Source organism: Alligator mississippiensis, chromosome 2, assembly GCF_030867095.1.
Source record: "Alligator mississippiensis isolate rAllMis1 chromosome 2, rAllMis1, whole genome shotgun sequence".
NCBI lineage: Eukaryota > Metazoa > Chordata > Crocodylia > Alligatoridae > Alligator > Alligator mississippiensis.
This window is the reverse complement of record NC_081825.1, coordinates 151,494,134-151,516,137: the sequence shown is the minus strand read 5'-3', so window position 1 is coordinate 151,516,137 and position 22,004 is coordinate 151,494,134. Positions and strand designations below refer to the sequence as shown.

Here is a 22,004-nt window from a genome sequence, read left to right as displayed (position 1 = left end):
CATTCATCCAGCCCATACTTCCTTAGCTTGCCTGCAAGAATGTTGTGGGAGTCCATATCAAAAGCCTTGCTAAAATCAAGGTACACCACATCCACAGAGCCAGTCATCTCATCATAGAAGACAATCAGGTCAGTCAGGTATGACTTGCCCCTGGTGAATCCATGCTGACTGTTCCATCCTGCAACAGGATCTTTGTCTAATAAGCTACTGTCCACTGCCTAGACAGAACCGGCTTTGATGTTCAACAGAATTTTGCAAGATCAGGATGAAAACCTAGGCCATTCATAGACTAAAAACATTTCCTATTCTATTTTCACAGGAGATTGTCTAGTGAAAGAGGGTGCTTGTACATGTGACAGTTATCATAATGTATGCATGATGAAAATGTCATGTGTGTGGCTTAATGGTGTCACACATTGCACATGCACTAGTTTTGGGGGTTTTAAATGAGTTTACATCAGGGGTGTCCAACCTTTTTGAATGTGGGGCTGGATCACAAACTTTTTATCATCCAGTGGGCCGGTGAGCCATATTCAAAGACCTCACCTGAAGCAGTATCACATCAGGAAGTGATGTCACATGACCTTTGACACCAATAAAGTTGCAGGAAGTGACAATGAAATGGGCCTGGAAATGTGGTTTAAAATCCAAAATAAAAACATTATAAAAGCAACAATGAAATAATACCAAACACTTGACTAAAATAAACAGTCGCATAATGAAAGAAGCATAATGCAAGTCAACAGATCAAAAGTGGAAAAGATATTAGCCAGAGTGGAAACTAATCAAAGGTGGAGGGCTGTGTCTCAGCAGGAGGCACCCGCACAGCGCTTTGCAGCCTCCGCTGCACACTGCCTTGCAAGGGGCAGGCGGGAGGGGAGGGAGGAGGGAGCAGGGGCTCCTCAGTGCATCTGAGAGGCTGCAAGAGAGACTTGCGGCTCAGCTGGGCATGGCCGCAGCTGCAGCCAGGCACAGAGCGGAGCAGGGTGGGGCGAGCTGCTGCCATGCGCGGGAGCCCCACTCTGGGCTCCTCCTTGTCCTCCTGGCCACAGCCTCCCCGGGATGTGCTGGAAAGGCGCCCTCCGCTCCGCCGCTGCCCACCTTGCTGCCCTGGTGGCTGCGTGTGCCTGCGCGGCCTCCCGTCCCCAGCAGCACGACAAGCGGCCCCCTCGGGACTCGGGGCCTCGCATGCGGGCGACCGGGCCCGGAGAGCCGCAGCGCCCGGGGGGAGACTGGCTGGGGGAGCAGGTGCCGCCTTGCTGTGGGGCAAGACAGGGCAGGGCAGCGGGGCTGGCGAGGAGGCAGGCGTGGGCCAGCAGCGCCAGCAGCCACCGCTTGGCTTCCCGCGCGGGGCCGCTTTGGCAGCACAGGGCACGGGCACGTGTCGAGTCGGGGGGGCAGGAGCACGGGCACTCCCGGACGCGCATCCTCCCCGCCAGTGAATGGCGTGTCCCGGGCCCGCGAGCGGAGCCGCTCCTCCGCCACTCGGCAGCAAAGTTCTCAGTCCTGCGCCTTCCCTGAGCCCGCAGCACTGGCTGCGGCCGCCCGGGCAGACACCAGCTCCTCGGGGCGGGTGGGGCCGCTCAGCAGCCGCAGCCAGCACCACCCCCAGCTGGGGTGGGGTTCGGCCCCACGAGGGACCTGGCCAGGCCAAGCTGCGCTGACGCTGTGCGTGTGGGAACCTTGTCCCTTTCCAAGCCCTTCAGCAGCCATTATGAAGCTGCTGAGGGGCTGGGGGAGGTTTCCCGTCGCAGTACCGCGGGCCACAGAAAATGCTTTGACAGGCCGCATGGCAGCCCGCGGGCTGTATGTTGGACAAGACTGGTCTAGAAGGTGAGGTCAAGAGGGCTATTTAAGAGAGAGGAGGTCCAGGAAGGAGGGGAGACATATTGGGACTTTTACACAGCAACTTGAACCTCTGCAACTCTCTCTCTCTTATGGGATGTGGAAGTGAGTAACTTACCAGAAACTTGACTAGAAAGGTAGCTTACATTAATTTAGAAGCATATTAAATGGCTATCAGGCCGGGTCTGTTTGCTCAGTTATTCTTTTCATATTTCTCTCACTTATACACCTCCCCAAGCCTACCCTCTCTACCTGTTAAAGCAATCCACTACCACTTTGTGGTACTTGCTGGGAAGGGAATGGGCACGCCTTTTTGCTCCCTTTGCTCAGCTGACTAAGGGAGGCTACTTTCTTTGCTTCAGGTTAAAGGAAGCACCCCAAGATGTTGCAGTGGGTCAAGCACCCTCAAGGTCTACAAGGCCTGTGCACCCCAGGGGGCACAGGGCCCAATCAATGACCAGACCCCCGGTGCTGGTGGTTACCCCAGGCTTGTGGGTATGCTCCAGGAAGGGGGTTGGCCAGTCATAGGCGCCCCAGGGGAGACACTCGGAGCTTGGTTTTTGGTCAGGTGCAGTGAGGTGGGTGGCTCAGTGTAGGAGTGTCCCCTACTGGCCTGCCACACATCTTCCCTGCTAAAAGATTGTTGGCTTCTTCTTGATCTTCTCATAAAAAAGCAGCACTTCTGATACATCTACACCTGATATTTTCTGGCATGTCCCAAAATGTTTGTTTCTAGTAGAAGGGGAAAAAACAAGGATGTGAGAGGTTTCTTATTACAAGGGTAGCTTTTGAAGTATCTTAACACTCCCTGGATGTGCAAGGAATACACATTTAAGAAGCTTTACTTTAATTCCAGTTACTGTAGTTATATTCTATCACCCATTAAATTCTTATTCCCATGCCAGTGGACTGACATCCTGTACTTGCGACCCCAGGGGCAGGCAATTATTTCAGGTGGAGGGTCACTTAATGAGTTTTGGTGAGCTGTCGAGGGCCACATGGGTAGCCCTGCCCCTTGACAGTTGCTCTGCACCCTGGTTGCCATCTTGGGCAACCCCTGACCTTTGCCACCCAAAGTCCCTCCCCTTGCCTCCCCAGAAATACTACTTTTAAGAGCTGGAGTTGCCATCTTAGAACCAGAAAAAAAATCATACACTAAATGCCAAACATCTACTATAACATATCTTAATTTTATTATGAAAAATATTTTTGTCATGATTTGTGTTTGTGTACAGAGGATCAGACCCCTCTGGTTATTTGCTCTCTGACTTTAGAACCCATTGCCAGTTTTTCTGATCAAGAGAAATCTCATCCTCTTCTCCTTTTGTAATTATGACTCTGAAAAAAAGCCTCACACTGCTTGCTGCCATGCAGAACACAAAATGAGGACAATCTGCCCCCAAAAGGTTCCAAACTAAACACTAGAAACAAAGAAGACAGGATTGGGCAGGAAACCCAGAGGACAAGTATTGATAATTATTGTTAACAATAAGGCTAGTGACTTGCTTCTCAAAGGGTACCAGCCAAGGACAAATCTGTTTTCAGCAAGTGGAAGGGCCAGTGACTCATTTTGCTGAGCAAGCAGCAAGTCAGTGTCTCTTGAAGTCCCCTAGAGTTACTGGTTCATCACTGTCTTTACTGTCGCACCTTCTCTTAGTATGCCATTCACTTCTTGCTCACTTAAAGTAAGGGGAAGCTGGGATACATTTGGTAGCCATGTTGGTCTGAGACAAAAAGAAATGCAAAACTCTAGAACAGGTGGTTCAGAAATTATACCTTTTATTAGACCAGCTAATAAATCACATTAAACTTCATTTTTGTACAGAGGAAGCTGAAAGTGGAAGTCCATGACAGTGTCTTAGTGAGTTGCTCTTTCATGTTTAGTTAAGGCAGAATTCCTTCCCTGGTGGTGTCAGATGGCAGAAAGGCAGGGAGGTATAGAAGACTTTCAGCATTGCCCAAAGACATCATCTCTCTTTAGGATTCAGTGGGTTTCAGTTTTTTTTCTAACCACCTTCAGCTTTTTTTGCCAGTCTCAGCTATACCCAGTCTCAGCTATACCTTTTTTTGCCAGTCTCAGCTATCCCTATGTGGGGCGCTTGACCCACATGGGGAGCATCAGGATTCTTGAAAGGGCCACGATTCAAAAAAGAAGATAATATGTGAGCAGGGGACGGTTTTGTCCCACAGAGCAATTTAGCAGCATTCAACTTAGAAAGCATTGCATGTTCCTTTAAACAGGAAAACCCCCCATTCAAAACAAATACAAAAATAACCTACCTGATATATTGTAAGCATGATGTATGCAGGATTGTCAGTTAACTTAATGGAGTGTGGAGTTAATCGAAACCTTCTCAACCTAGATCATATGTATCGTGATCACTTGCGAGGATATCGAAGTGGTGATCCCGACTCTCTCTTGCCACGTCTTGATGTTGGAAGAAGATTTCTATCGGGAGGAGTTAAATTTAAACACCACTCGACTTTGGGATCTAGGGTCAATTTCTCCTGTGGCCCCAATATCCCACGCAACCCAGTGTGGAATCAGAAAAAATATATGCCTTAAACTTTGATTATTTTAGTTATAAGATGACATAACCGCTTTGTGGAGAATTGCTGGCTCTGTACAGTAGAACAGATAAGGGCAAGTGTTTGTTCTTTGTAACTCCTCTGCAACTGCTTCGCTCACCGCGGCCTTGAAGGTACCAAAAAGTATGTACAAAGTAGATTTCCAGGTGCAAGAAGGAGGTTTGTGAACTAACCTCGCCTCCCCCATTAGTTCCCATCCTGATTACAACAAAGAAATAATGAAGTAATATTATAGCCGCTTTTCATGCTAATTTCACTATATGATCACGTGAGTTGTAAGCGACTGTTAAAAAGTATATAAGCCTCCTGATTTTGCTCTTGGGGGGGGGGGGGGGGGGGACCCCTTCCAAGTGCTTGGAAAATCCATGTCACTTTGGAACTCCCCCTACAGCTGTAGTTTCTTTTGAATAAAAGCTGCTGACCTGACCCAAAAGTATGCTGCATGTGTTTCCACGACAATTCCTGGTGCCGTGACTCGGATCCAGAACACAGGCTGAGGAAGGAGGACCGCAGGCTGCCCCCCCCGAATCCCGAGGCGCCAAACTTGAGAGGTAAGAGACCTAATTCAAAATCTCTATTGGGGTTTTGGAGGAGGACTGCCTATAGGCTCCCAACTTGGCCGTGGTAACTGGATCTGAACCTTGTTAAAACAGGTCAGTCTGAACCTTACTGCCGGCTAAAATTTTCTGTCTGGTAAAGGATCCCATTTTGTGTCTGGTAACGTATGTTTTATTTAGGGAGAAACTGTTTGAGGCATCTTCATCCAACAGCACATCGGGCTTGTAGTTAATTAACTAAGGCGGTGTGGGGTAGGAGGTCTGGCTGACTGAATAAATGTGCATGTGTGTGTATTTAGAAATATGAGCCACTGACCAGGACTGAGACTACGGTTGGGTTCAGCCGCCCCAATTCTGCCTGACAGGGCAGTTTTGAAAGCAAGGGGGCCCAACTGGAACCTCGTGACCCAGTGGACAGGGTGTCTGAGTGATTTTGTCTTTTCCAAACCACTTGTCCCAGTAGCTTCTGCTGAGAGCAGGAGTGAAAGGATCCCTCTAGTGTTTCCCTCCCCATTTCCATTTTATGAGCCAGTGTCGGGTCAGAAGCCTTTTCTCTGGGCAGTGAAAAACTGCGGGGCAAGGCACTGAGCGGCCCAGACATCCTAAATAAGCCTCTCCTACGTCTCCCTGTGTGACTGAAAATGGGAACAAGTCAGTCTAAACAAGTTCCTGTCCCCTCTAAGGGGACTCGGGCGTACTTTATGTACACACACTATTCTCCCGAGACTTGCAAATACCTGGATAAATGGAACTGGTATACTAGGGATGATCCTGTGAAGCATTTTCCACAGGAAGGAACATTTGATCAGGATAAAATAGTGCACTTGAGAGGGGCGTTAGAGTCCTGCGGATCCAAAACACCACAAAATCAGTGGGACGCGTTCTTTTATTGGTATGATGAAATGTCCAAAAGGCGGACAGAATCTCAAACTAGGAGCCTAAAAGACTCTCAAGAAAAATTAAAACAGCAGTTAAAAGCTGTTCGGGAGAAATTGGCTGCTCCCCCAAATTACACGCCGGCCACCGCTCCGATGTATCCAGCATTGCCCGGGGCGCCCCCATCACCGGAGCCAGCAGAGGATATCCTTGACCTTTGTTCGAACCCTGCTCTCCTGGGACTCCCACATCAGCAACAACCGGTTCAACATCAGGCTGCAGCCCAGGCTAGTGACCCATTAGCTGAAGCTCCTTCAGTAAATCCATCCACGGAGCTTAATAGTCCGGACTCATCCACCATATCTGCCACTCAATCATCACCAGTGTGGCAATTTACTCCTGGGTCACAACCCACCACAGGTGTATTTAGAAGAATGGGAATAGGCATGGAAAGATCTCCCATCAATCTGAGATCCCGAACTGCACAAGTTTACCCCCTAAGACAAATGCCAGGCATTGGCACCGATGGACAAAATATAGTAACTGTGCATGCACCCTGGACTCCAGGTGATCTCTACAATTTAACTCAAAAGTTCCCAAAAATCAGGGAAGACCCAGAAAAATTTCAGGAAGAATTGCAGACTGTTATAAATTGTTATAATCCAACATGGGCTGACATTAATCAGCTCATGCGATCGATTTTGCCCAAGGAAACTATGCTACGTCTGTACGCTGCCTGTACTTGGCCAGATCAAAACCCAGGGATTGGCCAAGACTTTATTAACAAGAGAAATGCTTTGGTTCAGACAGTTCTCACAATTTGCCCAAAAAAGGCACACTGGACCAAAATAAATACCTGTAAACAAAACAAAAATAAACACCCCAGTGACTATTTAGAACGCCTCAAACAGGCATTTGAACTATACTCAGGAATGGATAACCCAGTCGGAAATGCTAAACAAGCAATAGTGGCAGCATTCGTCCAGGGACTTAACCCTAAAATTGCTGAGAAAATTCAAACAGTAATTATTGGCTGGGAAACTAAAGATTTGACCGAAGTCCTTGCTGCGGCTAACCATTTTCATAACAAATTGAAACGGTCTAAAGACAATGCCGAGTTTAAGTTAATGGCCTTACAGATTTCTCAGTTGCAGGGTCCAGGTAGAGGAAGGGGACGAGGACGGGGAAGGGGAGGCCCGGGTAGATTCAGGGGAAGAGATAGATCCTTGAGCCCACAAAACCTAGGCTATGGGAACCAATGTCATTATTGCAAGCAAGAAGGACATTGGAAATCAGAATGCCCCAACCGCCCCGGCCAAGGACCCAGACCCCAGCCCCCACCTCCACTTCCTGTCAATTTTCCCAGTGTTGAATAGGACAGCCTGAGGGACAGTGACATCATTGCTCCTTTGCTTGCTACTGACCAATCTGGTCCATTTGTTGAATGCCTTATTTCTGGTAAACCTGTCTCCTGTCTTGTCGACACAGGAGCGTCCCGCTCCACGCTAAAGGCTGCTGAGTTTCCTTTTCTACCTTATTCTCCTGAAACTGTAAATGCTGTCGGTATAGGCGGACAACCTATCCCACATCCCGTCTCTGAACCTGTCTCCATCTCTATTGGCTCTTTGTCTGAAAATCATGCCTTTCTTCTTAGCCCTTGTGCACCTGTCAACCTTCTCGGTAAGGATTTGTTGTGTAAACTGGGATGCGTGATTTATTGTAGCCCAGATGGTGTTTACCTTGAGGTACCGGAACATAGGGAAACCGAGTTTGTGGCTTTGCTAACCCAGGAGTACTCTGATCCTGACACTTCCTACTTGCAAGAGGAACTGTTGGCACGAGTACCTCCACGGCTGTGGTCCACCCATGCGAATGAAGTGGGGCACATGCTGAGTGCTGAACCAGTGCATATCATCCTGAACCCTGCCAAGCCACTTCCTCGTGTCCCACAGTACCCCATCTCAAAGGAAGCTGAGGAAGGGATCAAGCCTGTCGTTTCCTCACTCCTTGAGCAAGGGATTATTGTCCCAATACGCTCCCCTTTCAACACACCTATCCTACCTGTCAAAAAACCTGATAAAGATACGTATCGCTTTGTGCAAGATCTTCGAGCTGTAAATGCCGCTGTTTTACCCGCTTTCCCCGTGGTCCCTAACCCTGCCACTGTTCTTTCCTGTATCCCTTCAGATGCTACATATTTCACAGTAGTGGATCTTTGTTCTGCTTTTTTCTCTATCCCCGTTCATAAGGATAGCCAGTATCTGTTTGCATTTACTTATCAGGGATTTCAATATACCTGGACAAGACTCCCTCAGGGATATACAGAGTCCCCAACCCTGTTTTCCCAGATCCTAAAAAAAGATTTGGATCCTATCATGTTCAAAGGGGGGTCCACCCTTGTTCAGTACGTTGATGATCTATTGTTAGCCTCACCCACTTCGGAGGCCTGTAAGCAAGATACTTTGACATTCCTCACAGCTTTAGCTCAGAAAGGCCACAAGGCCTCAAAATCTAAATTGCAGCTCTGCAAGTCTAAGGTACATTATTTAGGGCATGATATCTCAGCAGGAGAACGACACCTTTCCCCTAGTAGAGTTGAAGCTATCCTCAACATTCCCAAACCTATGACTAGAAAACAGATGAGGGGATTCTTAGGTGCAACGGGTTATTGTAGACAGTGGATCCTGGGTTATGCTGCTTTCGCAAAACCCTTGCAAGCATTCACTCATGATACCACCCTGGAACCCCTCCCTTGGACTCCTGAAGCCGAACAAGCATTTGTGGCCCTTAAGCCAGCCCTCACTCTTGCTCCCGCTCTTGGACTTCCTAATTATAAGAAACCCTTTACCTTGTTTTGTCATGAACGGGAAGGAATCGCTTTAGGAATACTCACTCAGCTGCATGGTGAAAAGCATCACCCAATTGCATATTACAGCTCTGCCCTTGATCCCGTAGCTGCGGGACTTCCTCCTTGTCTCCGTTCAGTTGCAGCTGCTGCCTTGTTGGTTGAAAAGGCAGATTCTCTAGTTTTGGGACACACTTTAACAGTTGCAGTTCCACATGCTGTGATGGCCCTTCTCCTCAAGGACAAAACTCAGCACATTTCCAATTCCCGTCTTACTAAATAGGAGAAACTTCTACTGTCAGCTGCAAATGTAACCTTAAATCGCTGTTCAATTCTGAATCCTGCGTCACTTCTGCCAATTGCCTCTGATGGTGAGCCTCATGATTGCCTGTCTATCACAACTCAATTGTTAACCCCTCGAACTGACCTCAAGGACATTCCTATCCCGAACTCTGACCTCGTTTTGTTTGTTGATGGTTCCTGTCTTAAAAATGATGCAGGCAAATTAGTTGTGGGATATGCAGTATGCACTCAGTATGCTGTTTTGGAAGCCTATTCTTTACCCCAAGCTTGTTCTGCACAAGTTGCTGAACTCATTGCTTTAACACGTGCTTACATTCTTGCAAAAAATCAAACCACAACCATTTATACTGACTCTAAGTATGCTTTTGGTGTTGTTCATGATCTTGGACAAATCTGGAAACAAAGAGGGTTCCTCACTTCATCAGGGACCCAAATCAGTCATGGTTGTTATGTAAAAGCGCTCTTAAAAGCTGTTCAATTGCCTCTTGCTATTGCTATTGTTAAATGTAAAGCTCATGAGAAACCCTTTGATGATGTCACACAAGGAAATGATCTGGCAGACCGTTCTGCCAGAAACGCGGCCCTTTCTGGCCCACAGGCTCCTAACTCTGTTTTTGCTTGTTTTTCAGCAGACCAGTCTCCTTTGGCTAGCCTTTCAAGTCTGGCCCTTCTTCAAAATCAGGCCCCAAAAAAGAAAATAAATGACTGGCTGCGTGCAGGATGTTCACTGCACCCCGACTCTCTCTGGCGCTCCCCGGACGGCCGCCTGGTGGCGCCTAGAGAGCTTTTACCACATCTTGCTCGTTTAACCCACTCTGTGGCCCATACGAGCAAAGGAGGAATGATTGCTACAGCACAAAGAAATTGGTTTGCCCCAAATTTTCCTTCCATGGCACAACAGTACTGTAGCTCCTGTCCCATCTGCTTAGCTCACAACATTGGGCAACGGATAAAAACGACACCCGCAGCCCATCCCCCTCCATGGGGACCGTTTGTAAATCTGCAAATTGATTTTGTGCAGCTACCTAAGTGCTGTTCTTATGAGTACATTCTTGTTATTACTGATGTGTTCTCTGGATGGGTGGAAGCCTACCCATGCGTACATGCTGATTCCATCACTGTAGCAAAGAAATTGCTCAAAGAATTCATCCCTAGATTTGGATTGCCCCTCACAATAGATAGTGACCGCGGCACCCATTTCACAGGACAGATAGTAAAAAACATCTGCCAAGCACTCAACATACAGCAACACCTACACTGTAGTTATCATCCACAATCAAGTGGTGCTGTAGAACGTAAAAACTCTGATTTAAAAACGCGCATTTCGAAGATTTGTGCTGAAACAGGTCTCAAATGGCCTGATGCACTGCCCATTGCTCTTATGCACATTAGAAACACTGTTAACAGAAAACATGGCCTAACCCCTTATGAAATACTCATGGCACGACCCATGAGGATGCCAGCTACACCACCTGTTGCCCCTCACCAAACAGACCTACAATTAACTGATGAAACTGTACTAAATTATTGCAAGGCATTAATGAAGTATGCCAGGTCTGTTCATTCACAGGTCCAAGAAGCCTTACCTCAACCACCGGATGTTCCCTGTCACAACCTCGAACCAGGGGATTGGATCTACGTAAAGGTCTATCAACGGAAAAACGCACTTCAACCCAGATGGAAAGGACCTTTCCAGGTACTTCTGACCACTAATTCTGCTGTTCGTTGCCAAGGTCACCAAACGTGGACTCACGCCTCGCACTGCAAGAAGGTATCACCTCCATTGGACCCCGAAGCAGCTGTATTCCAACCAAGGTTGGGATCTTTCCCTGAGGCCAAGGACAAAGACCCTCAGAACCTCACTCAGGCAAGTGAGGAGCATCAGGGTGCGAGTGCTAGTAACCTCTCCCCTGAACCCAACACCTCAGCCCAGCCGGATTCATCAGTTGAAGAACGAAGATATCATCTTCGGCCTCGAAGAAAGTGAATGCTCCCATTCGGAAGATCACCACCTCGATCAAGACCAAGAGCCGACATTATCAGTCCTTTAGGTAACTTGAGCCCAGAGGACGAAGAAAGACTTTGGCTGCCATCCTGGGTTTGGCTAGTAGTGTTCTTTTTCTTACTGGTGCTGGTTATGTTTGTTGTTAAGATTCTTTGTCCCTCCTGTATCTAAAAATGGCACTGATATCCTTATATATCACACTTGGGTATCTCAGTATCACCCAAGCGGGGTGGGAGAAAAATTTGTATTTGCACATCTCCTGTACGGTGGCTCAAGCTGGAAATAAAAGTGACTGCTGGATATGCTCTCACAGCCCAGCGCACCTACACAAAGGAATCCCAATGATCGGAGTACCAATATCCCTCCAGCAATGGGGAACAATAAACGGCGGCTTCGTTAGACACTACTCGTTAGCTGCCCATCGGTCCGCTCCTAAAGAATGGAGGGCCACCCCTACTAACTGGATAATCTCCCCAAGAGTAGAGGTGCCTTTCTGTTACAGATTCAACAACACCGGAGCTTATAATAAAGCCACACCTGTAGGACACTACCCTCATTGCCTTACTACTCTAGATTATAGCCCTAGTAGCACCAGTGGAATCCTGTTGGGTAACATACCCTCTCTCAATTGTACAGGATTCATGGTCTACAACTTTTCTAAGGAACCTCATGTTGCTCTCATTGCAAACAGATCGGAATTTTACATTGACTCCAATTTTACTTGTAATATATCTCGGTCCAGCAGGATAGCAGCTAAACGTGGTCCGTCCTATACGATGCATATCAATCGAAAGTGCCGGATATGGCACAACACCTGTCGAGATTTGAGTACCCTTTCTGCCCCAGGCCTTTACTGGCTCTGCAGAAACAGGGCTCATAAAATCTCGCCCTGGAATTGGGTGGGGGCATGCACTCTTGGACGTGTTATCCCTGGTTTTGAAATGCATAGTGCGATATATCTGGAACAAGTAAAAAATTTCAACCATCACATGGAAAGGGCGGTTAACCCCTTAGCTACCAGAAACACAGGATTCCATCGATTTGTGAGAACCTTCATACCGTGGCTTGGAGTAAGAGAATTGGAACTAGCCATAATTAACATTTCAGCCACAATGGAAGCTATGGGAAATGCCACTGCAGATGCAATTCAGGCTCTGCAAGAAGAGATCTCCCAGATCTCACAAGTAACTATACAACACCGCATAGCCCTAGATTACCTATTGGTATCCCAGGGAGGAGTATGTGCCTTAGTAAACTCCACCTGTTGTGTCTATGTCAATCAGGACATGCGAATCGAAACTGACATTCGCAAAATCCGAAATCAGTTAAGGGTCTTACATCAAGTGGCCTCAGAAAATACTGACTGGGGTCTAGAAGAAATGTGGTCTTGGCTAACCTCCTGGCTCCCAGATTTCAGGGCCCTTGGCAAGAAAATCCTGTATGGAATATTGTTTGTCTTGATAGTTCTGATAATGTTTTATGTATTAGTGCAACTGATCCTCTGCTGCGTGAAAGCCAGCAGGAGAAGCTTTAGCAAGGCAAGAAAACCCACAGCAGAGTCTAGAATAATAGTGTTACAAAAGTGTGAGCAGATTGAAAGAAAACATGAAAGGCTGCATGATGAAATAGAGGGGCTCATGAGAATGAAAGTTTAAGGCTAAAGTGAGACTAAATAGTCTCAAAGGGGGGGGGCTGTGGAATCAGAAAAAATATATGCCTTAAACTTTGATTATTTTAGTTATAAGATGACATAACCACTTTGTGGAGAATTGCTGGCTCTGTACAGTAGAACAGATAAGGGCAAGTGTTTGTTCTTTGTAACTCCTCTGCAACTGCTTCGCTCACCGCGGCCTTGAAGGTAGCAAAAAGTATGTACAAAGTAGATTTCCAGGTGCAAGAAGGAGGTTTGTGAACTAACCTCACCTCCCACATTAGTTCCCATCCTGATTACAACAAAGAAATAATGAAGTAATATTATAGCCGCTTTTCATGCTAATTTCACTATATGATCACGTGAGTTGTAAGCGACTGTTAAAAAGTATATAAGCCTCCTGATTTTGCTCTTGGGGGGGGGGACCCCTTCCAAGTGCTTGGAAAATCCATGTCACTTTGGAACTCCCCCTACAGCTGTAGTTTCTTTTGAATAAAAGCTTCTGCTGACCTGACCCAAAAGTATGCTGCGTGTGTTTCCACGACACCAGCTTAGTGCATCTCAGAAAATTTGGTCAGCTATCATTGAACTGAGAATCACAATGAAATTTCTTTTCAATAATTCACTTTTATTTATTAACTTTCTTTTTTTGTGTTTTTGATTCTCTCTTGTCTAGTCAACGCTCGTATTGATGATCATCACAGAGGACTGCCAGCCAGCCTGGTCTGGCTCAGACAAGTCTAGCATCCAGTCTCTTTAGTGCTAATTCATTCTTTCTTATAACTGAAGGAGTAAAATAATTCAATCCAAATGAAGCAAAAAAGAACCTTTCCAGGCTACAGCCTCTTTTTATTCTTCTTGAGACATACAGGTTCAATAAAGGGTGTATTGTCTCTTTAAACAGGCACAATAAGTTGATTATTCTTACAGACAACTATGCCAATTTGCTTGGACACTGACTTGTCGCATCCTCAAACAACAGAAACAAAAGGACAAAACTTTTACTTGGATCTGTAGGTGCTCTGCTGCCCCTCCCGGCTACCCCTTCTCCCCTGGTGTGTAGTTTCTTCGTTAGCACCATGTGCCCGACAGTGCTTTCCCCAGCCAGTGTCTCCCAGCTTACTGTAGATCCTCAGATCTCTTTAGCCAGTTGACTGCTGACTCACAGCCGCTATCACCTTCCAGCCCCATTCTCTTGGGCTCTGAGATGCACGGCTCCCCTCCCTCCTTCTTCCAGGTCCTCTCTGTTCTCCTCCTCCTTCCGGGGCTGCTTTACCTGTACAGAGCAACCCCTCCAGAACCATAGCTCCCGGGGAACTCTTCTTTCCTTTGCTGGCTCCTGCAGGCACTCTGTACGTATCACCATGTTCTCATCTTCTCTATGATGTATATGTACACACCTATGATATTCATCACAAATTTATTTTTAGAAACATTTTAAGGCTCAGAGTTCAGTTGCTCAAATTGAAATGAAATTCAAGAGAAGCTAAGCATTAGGAACCCTCGAGTACCTAAACTACACAAGCACCTCTTATGTAACTATAAATGTATTATATACATGTGCATATTCTCACCACTGCAATGGACTGTGCAAGGAAAAAGTAATTTCTCCAGTAACAAATTACACTGAGTCAGGCCTTGCCTCTGTAGTTCTTTCAGTCAGTTTTTGTTAGTTCAGCATGTCCTTACCAACATCCTCTCTGCACATCAGGTGCATTATTGGAGGAGGAGATTCCAGATGGAATCCCAAAAAATGAACAAAGTCAAATAAGAGGCAGTAAAAATAAAAGACAAGATACAAAGAGACACCCTCAAATAGGAGCTATGACAGAAAAGTAGTGCAAGAAATACATGAAGAATATTTCTTTTTTTAAAGCCCAAGATTTATGATAAGCCAAATTTTTCATAATTCTCCAAGGCAGTCAGGAATTTCTCCCGCAGGATCTCTTCACTACTGTAATTTGGAAGGCCCAAAATGTGGGAGCAGGTATTGGCCATAGGATAGTATTCATCTGCGTCTTCTTTTTGAAGTTTTTCAATATTCAATATCAGGTACTCCATCCCTTCAGCAGGAATTCGATTGGTTCCTGTCAGAAAAACTGCAGAGGGGAAGAGAGGAAAACAGTCAGCAGGATACAGACAGAAAGCTTACTGAGATCACATCACAGGAAGGACTCAGACTAAGTTTAGAGGCACTGATTTATGCTGCTTGTTTGTTCTTGGGTATACCAGCTGGAATACTTTGAATCCTGCTACCTGCTGGCTGTGGGCTTAATCCTACAGCCCAGGGTGGTGTGGACACGTGTAAAATTGAACCATTCCAAGAATGCCACTGATTGGGTATCACTTCCCAACTGTTGTGATTCAGAGGTGTCCGTATGTACACTGCCAAGGGTTCCAAGTAGGACAATCACCTTTCAGGCATTGCAGTGCTGCTGAATCCTCATGGCAGGATGGGAATGAGGCATTGCCTCACAGTGGCAAGTGCCCAGAATTTTCCCATGATTGCTGGATGAGGGAAAACTGAGTCACTTCGCAGTGGGCACTTATTACCACAGAATGGCTCTCAATTCCATACTCAGCCAGTGTGCATTGGCCCATTAATTGTTAAATGTTCCTTGCCCAGAAATAGGGGCACTCCACCCACCTGAGCAATGAGCATTACTAGAGCAGCCAGTTGCTATGTGAGAGTTGGGGTAGGGGCTAGGGGGACTGAGAAATATTGCAGTATGGGATGCCTGGAGGACTGACCAGACACTAGTCAGTCATTTATACACATGCCCTGGGAGTGGGGGCATGGAGGGGGGCGAGGCACTTTAATTACAGCGGATCTTAGAGCCGCTCTAATTGAAGTGACTAGAGCAGTGGTTCCCAACGCAGTGCCCACAGGCACCAAGGCACCTCCTCTCCCCTCCCCCGAGGTTTATTCAGGTGCCTGCATACATTCTCAGGATCAGTAAAAATCAATATTAAAAAAAAAAAAATGCTGTCACTGCTGATTGAACTCAGGCTGTACACAATGGCCCCCAAAATGAGACTGAGCCTGACTGATGCAGTGATGGAGTGGTGCTTACTACTCCCTCCCCCAAGTGTAACACGTAGGGGGTGCACGCAGGTGCACATGCACTCCAAGCGTGGTGGTGTACCCCCTATAAAAAGCACCGCTGAATCTGTGCTGGCAGCATCTGCAGGAACTCCCCAATTGCTGTCACCACACTCCCGCTGCCATGCTCCCACTGCCGCTGTGCCCCCGGCAGCTGCCGGGGGCACAAGTCATTCATGCACTCCCCAAACGAAACTATGCGAATGCACATATCCAGGATTCTAAATTCTAAACTTTAATATTCATATTGGCGCCCCCTACTTTTTCTTTTAAATTTGAATGTGCTCTTGGGCACAAACATTGGGAACTCCTGGCCTAAAGTGTCTCGTGTATCAATGTACCCATTGTGAAAAGTGGCAGGGGCGCTTTAACTAAAGCATGTTAAACAAGCTTTAGTAAAAGCATCCCTGCCACCATTTTATATGCAGGGATGCTAATACATGTGTTACTGGAGTCTGCTGGGGTGCAATAATTACCACGCTCCAGCAGACTCAATTAATCTGCTCTGATGTGCTGTACTTACAGTGTGTAGGAGCAGCCTCACTTCATGTGTATAAGAAGCCCTGGTGTCTGCATATAAAACTGAGCTGGTCCACAGAAAAGTGGATCAAAATAATACCTGATTATCCAGGTATACATTTCAAATGTTCCAAGAGCTTTAAAGTCCTTTAAACTGTTATAGACTGGCTTGTATATCTGGACACTTGCTGTTTAAACTGCATTTCACATGGTGCAAATCTTGCATGGCGTAAGCTGAGTTGCCTTGTTCCAATCAGAGGACCCTGGCCAAGCTGCCGTCTCCTTCCTCCTCCCCGTAGTGACCAACGTTAAAACTTAAATAGCACTAGAGATAGAAATGAATTTAGGGAAACTCATTTTATGCCTATTTTGGAACACGCCCAATGCCATCTGCCATCCCCACCCAGCACTATGGAGACAGGTACTTCGAAACACCTTGCAGAGAGAATTCAGTTACTAGAGCTGATGTAAAAATCATAACTTCAGTCCGGTGAGAAGTTCTGATATTCTGGCATTTGTTTGTGGCACAAACAGGCAACATTTCTCCAGAATGGAAGACCTCATTAACGTCTGAAGTAGGGCTTATCGAAACACTTTGTTGCAACATTTTTTATCAGAATTCAAAGGTTTCCTTTGAATTTGGTTAATATGCATCTCTTTAAACCACTGCAAGTCTAATGAGAGTTGTAGTTCAAATTCCTGGCAACCCCACCCATACAACTGAATAGAATTGAGCACACTATCTCCCATGATGCACCTCTGCTGTTCTGCCAGAGAGAACACACGGTGCATCCTGGGATATGCAGTCCTTCCAGGGATCCTTGCTCATGGAGAACAATGTGGGCAGCAGGCACTTGAACTACAACTCCTATGATACACCTTGGCAGCTGAGGCAAACAGAGGTTGGTATTACGCTGCCCTGAAACAAAACAATTCAATTAATTTTGGAGGAAAAATAAACCCTCAAAGTAGTTCAGTTTCTGCCATGTGTCCAAAATCAAAATATTCTCATATTTTCTTAATAGCTAAAAATGTTGGCAAAACTGATACTGTTCCCATGAGAAATTGAATTTGGTATTGAAAAACTAAAACACCCTAGTTTAAAATATTAGAACAGCTCTATTAATTAGCCACCTAAGTAAGCCAAAGTCAGAGCTGGGAAGAAGACATGTGTCTGGATTGCCAGACCTCTTCTTTGACCACACTCCCAAATGATTTCCAGCAGAAACACCAGGTTACTTCTTAATGTGGAACTAGTTCCACCAGCTGGGAGTCCAGCTTCATAGCAGACTGAAGTTATTGGGCTTGCACTAATAAAGGATAACGTGGACAGTTCTGTTTATTCAGATGAACTAAATACTCTTAAAAGGCAATTGCTGTGAAGCTAATCAAATGCCTTCTACCTCACCTTCATTCTGATTCATGATCCATTACATGCACAGGCTCTAGATTGGTCCGAGACCAAATAAAGCGAGGCTGCATAATATAACCATAACAGTAAGTCAGAAGCCCTGGGGCAACCTCCAAGACAGAGGCCTGGAAGAACAGAACTAAGTTTGCCCCATGGTCCTTTGTGCCTGCTGATACAAGGCAGGGGTGGCTCTGGCATGGAAATGGAGATAGTACAGGCAAAGAAAACGTGAAGGCAGACTTATTTTCCAAATGAAAGAAATCAAAACATGTTTTTTTAAGTACAGAGCTAACTACTCAGAGCACTGCTTAAAATGTCTCTTTTCTTACCAAGAAAATTCTTCTTCGTTTCTTCTGGGAGTTCATGAAAGACAGCCCAAAAATTTTTGATGGTTTGATCGGTCTTTTCATAATTTATATAGTTTGCATTCTGTACAAGAGAATAAAAATAGACTGGCCAGTTAATCCTCCAAGATCTCTTAATTTTTATAAAACAACAATTTACACAGCAAATACATGAATTAATCCTGTGGCTACAGGTTGAGATCTGCTTAGTTTCTTTAAGGTGGAATATGCTTGTTTGTTTTTATGGACTGTGTAATAAACCTGAGCTTCTTATTCAATTCCTGTTTCTCTTTATTCAGACCTTCCCCTGCTGACTTTAAGGAAAATCTTACCTAAGTGAAGAGTAAATGAAATTAAAAAGCTCAGTTCTGATCTCAACAATACAGCTATAAATTCAGAACAACACCCCTTAGCCCAATTCCTATCTATGTGGCATGGAGTACAACCTGGGTTCAAAGGACTACCAAAGTCAAAAGACAGTGTTATACATATCTATTAATTCTTCCAGAAATGGTGCAGCTCTGAAAATGATTGTCCTTGTAAGGTCTAATGACCCTGGTCAAGGGGGTGCTAGGTGCTGTGCATATTTAGTAAGCAAAGGCCCTCCCTCTTGTACTTTCTAGTCTAATTGGGAGTGCCAAAAAATGTGGTATGGACTATATTCTGCAGCATGGCATGCACTTCCTCATCATTTTGTTTCTTTGGCTATAGAGACTGTTAAAATAAGAAAGCACCAAAATCTGACAGGACTTCAAGGAATACCATCAGCCAATTTAGGCGCCAAATGACTTATAGTCACCTTAATCAAAAATGGTTTCAAACTAGTGACCCAAAGTGAAAATCTCTATCTGCCCTCAAGTCAGCTATTTTCTCATTCATGAACCATAAACTCAAAAAAGGAACAAGGCACAGGAAATGTATGTCCAGCCAATTGAGCAGCTACATGTCTGCCTGGCTGAGTTACCTTTTCCAGCAGCTGCCAGTCATATTTGGTATGTCCACAGAAAACGGCCTGGAGTTCAGTGGAAAGAAAGATTCTCCACCCGTTGGCTGGGCAGCCTCTTAAAAATCCATCCATGAAATCCTTAAATGGCTTCTTCACAGATTCATTGAATGTATAATTCACATAGGCATCAACATATTCTTTTCTGCAAAGGTACAGATGCAGTGCAATTGCTTTCTAGCTTTCAGTGAAGCAGTGCGAGAGGTGATTTGAGAGGGAAAATGTATACTATTTAACTCTTCAATCCTGCAAATCCTATGCATGTAACTAGTTATCATGTTGCGTAGGGACAGACATTAAAAAAGCCCAAGCCTGAATTGATTCAATCTTTGCAGGTTAGTCTAATCTTGCTGGGCTAAACCAGTTTGTAACAGTACAGATTTCCCCTCTGGACTGAAGAAATGCAGGCACATGCCTACAGTGGCTAAGGCTGTACAGTGGCATGGCTACAGTGGCAAAGCCTTCCACAGTGCTGAGATAAGGGGGATGTGGCGAGGCCCTGGCAGGATGCTCTGATTAGGGAGGGGTTCCCTGCCCCCAGCTGTTGATAACAGAGCATTGAGTTACACAGCAGGGAGTTACACAGAGAGTTGTTAGCATTTGTCAGCCCATCAAACAAAACAACAGTTCATTAAAGCAACCCTCATTAGTTCAAGCTCTTCTAAAACAACTTTTTCAAAGGAAGAAATGGAGGGACATTACCAGCTACCTGTTAATTTGCTCCAAAAAGCCCTAAGCCAACCCTGTCCCGTCTGCCTTTGTCGTCATCTCCCACAGCATGGACTGTAGCCAGCATGGTGTATGCTAGCTAATGCTGAGAGGTGTCTGTGTAAGGCACAGGGGAGGTTGGAATTCCTGCTTGAGCAGGGAGTAGTGGGGAGGAGAGGGGGGAGCAAGAGGAAGCCAGGCAGACACTGCTGTACCTGCAGTCTCTGCCAGAGTTGCAGCCAGGGAGCAGAAGGGAGGGGCTGGCCCTCCTGGGCTGGAGCAGACAGAAGAGCCCCGCCCAGAGTTGCAAAGGATCTGGGATGCTGGAGGATTCTGATTTAACTTAAAATAGGAAGGGGTCTGGGACAGACATTACATAAACCAGTTTCAGCCAAATCAGTTAAGTCTGATATTACATTCAACCAGGTTTATCTCAAACCGCTTTCAGCCATTTTCAAACTGGTTTATGTGCACTGAAAATCTGTTCTGTTACAGGTTTAAATCAGTTTCTGATCACTTAACCCGGTTTATTTGTAATGTCTGTCCCTAGCCACTGAGTTCAGCAAGATTACTTGTATGTAAGGATGAATGAGAATGACACCTGCAAATGTCCATCAGTTCAACTCCTTACATGAATGCTGTCGCAGGGCACCTCGGTGCCCCTACTCCTAGAGTGGAGAAACTGCCAGGGAGCAAGTGAGCGCGCCCTGGCTTGACATAACGAGCCCAGCTGAGGCTTGCTCAGGTAATGAGCGCAGCTGCGGGTTGCCAGAGCAACTAAGGGGAGCCAGCTGCCTGCAGGGGGCAGGGCCTGGCCCTTATAAAGCCCAGGGCCGAAGCCAGGCTGGCAGTTCTCTGCCAGCAGCCGGAGAGGCAGGAGCTCCCCTGGCCGAAATATGGGAAGGAGCCTAAGTCGCGAGTACAGCTCATGATAGCCCTGGAGGCTTGAGCTATGATGATGAGTTATGGCCATGCGGCTTGCATTTGTGTTACAGCCTAGGGGCTTGTGGTTTTGCGTTGTGTTATTACACCCGGAGGCTTGGGTGAGGCTGTAGGGGTTGGAGGAGGCCTCAATTACTCGCACGCCAGTGCGTGAGCAACTGGCGGCGAGGAGCGCGGCCAGTAGGTCGCGGGCGCAACCCGTAGGTTGCAGACGGGGACCTAGACCCCGGATTGCGTGTGGGGGAACATAGCCCCTGTATAGCGCCAGGGAAGGCGCAGCTCGCACGCCACTGCGCGTGCGGCAGGCAGCCAGGAGCGCGGCCAGTGGGTCGCGGGCGCAACCCGTAGGTTGCGGACGGGGACCGAGACCCCAGATTGCGTGTGGGGGAACATAGTCCCCCGGCCCCAGGAAAGGGGCGGTATTACTGAGTAGCCCAGTGTGGGCACGGCGAGCCCCAGAGAAGGGGGGAGCGCCATACTGAGCAGCCCTAGAGAGCGGGGCCATACTGAGTAGCCTAGTGTGGGCGCGGCGAGCCCCAGAGAAGGGGAACGCCATTGTGTATTATTGAGCAGCCCAGTGCGGGCGTGGCGAGCCCCAGAGAGGGGGAACGCCATTGTGCTTTGTTGAGTAGGCGAGCCCCAGAGAGGGGGAACGCCATTGTGCTTTGTTGAGTAGCCCAGTGTGGGCGCACGGGCATAGCAAGCCTGGGCGCAGGCTAGTGCGGCAATCCCCCTCAGACCAAGGCAGGGCGCTGCGGTTGCCCCTGAGAAGACAGGGAGTAGCAGCGCGGTGAGCCAGAGTCAGGGAGGGTATCCGTGCGGTTGGCCTATAGGGCCGGGGCCCGCTAGAGAGTCCCGGAGCGGAACCACACCGGCAGGGGAGGCCCAGAGTGGGCCAGACGAGAGTCCCAGCAAGAGGCTGGGCATGAGAGAGGGAGCCCAGGGTGGGCCACAGTAGAGAGACAGACCGGACAACATCCTTTACATCTGTGAGGCTTGGGGCGTGGTATTAGGGGCTGGTAGGAGCCACGCATAGCCCATAAGGCTGGGGCGCTTAGGTAGCGCCATTGTACGGGGAGACCCACGAGGGGTCCAGAAGCTGACAGGCCCGAGGAAACACAAGGCAGCCTCCCTATTACATATTCCATCAAGACGTGGCGGGCGAGAATGGAGGGTGCCCTCGGGCCGGAGTAGCACAGTGAGAGGGCCTCAAGGAGATCACGGCCCTCCGCAAGGACTCTGCCGTGACAAATGCATTTAGGAATGATTTCTCATTCCAGCTAATGCCATTAACAACTACAAC

The 22,004-nt window shown here is 47.1% G+C and overlaps 2 protein-coding genes across 7 annotated transcripts in view; one reads left to right on the top strand and one right to left on the bottom strand.

Annotated features, from left to right (window-relative positions):
* Nucleotides 1-1,065: 1,065 nt before the first annotated feature.
* LOC132248623 (endogenous retroviral envelope protein HEMO-like) lies at nucleotides 1,066-13,340 on the top strand. Of its 5 annotated transcripts, none has more exons than XM_059722313.1 (3): nucleotides 1,066-1,248; nucleotides 4,849-4,985; nucleotides 10,586-13,340. In XM_059722313.1, the coding sequence occupies exon 3, from the start codon at nucleotides 11,194-11,196 to the stop codon at nucleotides 12,673-12,675; it is 1,482 nt and encodes a 493-aa protein (XP_059578296.1). In that variant the 5' UTR covers nucleotides 1,066-1,248; nucleotides 4,849-4,985; nucleotides 10,586-11,193; the 3' UTR covers nucleotides 12,676-13,340. The 5 variants fall into 5 exon arrangements, with proteins under 5 accessions (XP_059578296.1, XP_059578297.1, XP_059578292.1 ...); XM_059722314.1 differs by lacking the exon at nucleotides 1,066-1,248 and adding an exon at nucleotides 1,280-1,833 and having other exon boundaries at nucleotides 10,749-13,340; XM_059722309.1 differs by lacking the exon at nucleotides 1,066-1,248 and adding an exon at nucleotides 1,280-1,833.
* The window catches only part of LOC102563819 (E3 ISG15--protein ligase HERC5-like), a 58,196-nt gene continuing 49,470 nt past the window's right edge, over nucleotides 13,279-22,004 (bottom strand). For both annotated transcript variants that reach the window (XM_059722300.1, XM_059722302.1), the window contains 3 exons: nucleotides 19,013-19,196; nucleotides 18,034-18,133; nucleotides 13,279-14,770 (listed from right to left, as the gene is read on the bottom strand). In XM_059722300.1, the coding sequence (XP_059578283.1) occupies nucleotides 14,556-14,770; nucleotides 18,034-18,133; nucleotides 19,013-19,196 (499 nt within the window). In that variant the 3' untranslated portion in view covers nucleotides 13,279-14,555. The remainder of the gene's footprint in view (nucleotides 14,771-18,033; nucleotides 18,134-19,012; nucleotides 19,197-22,004) is intronic.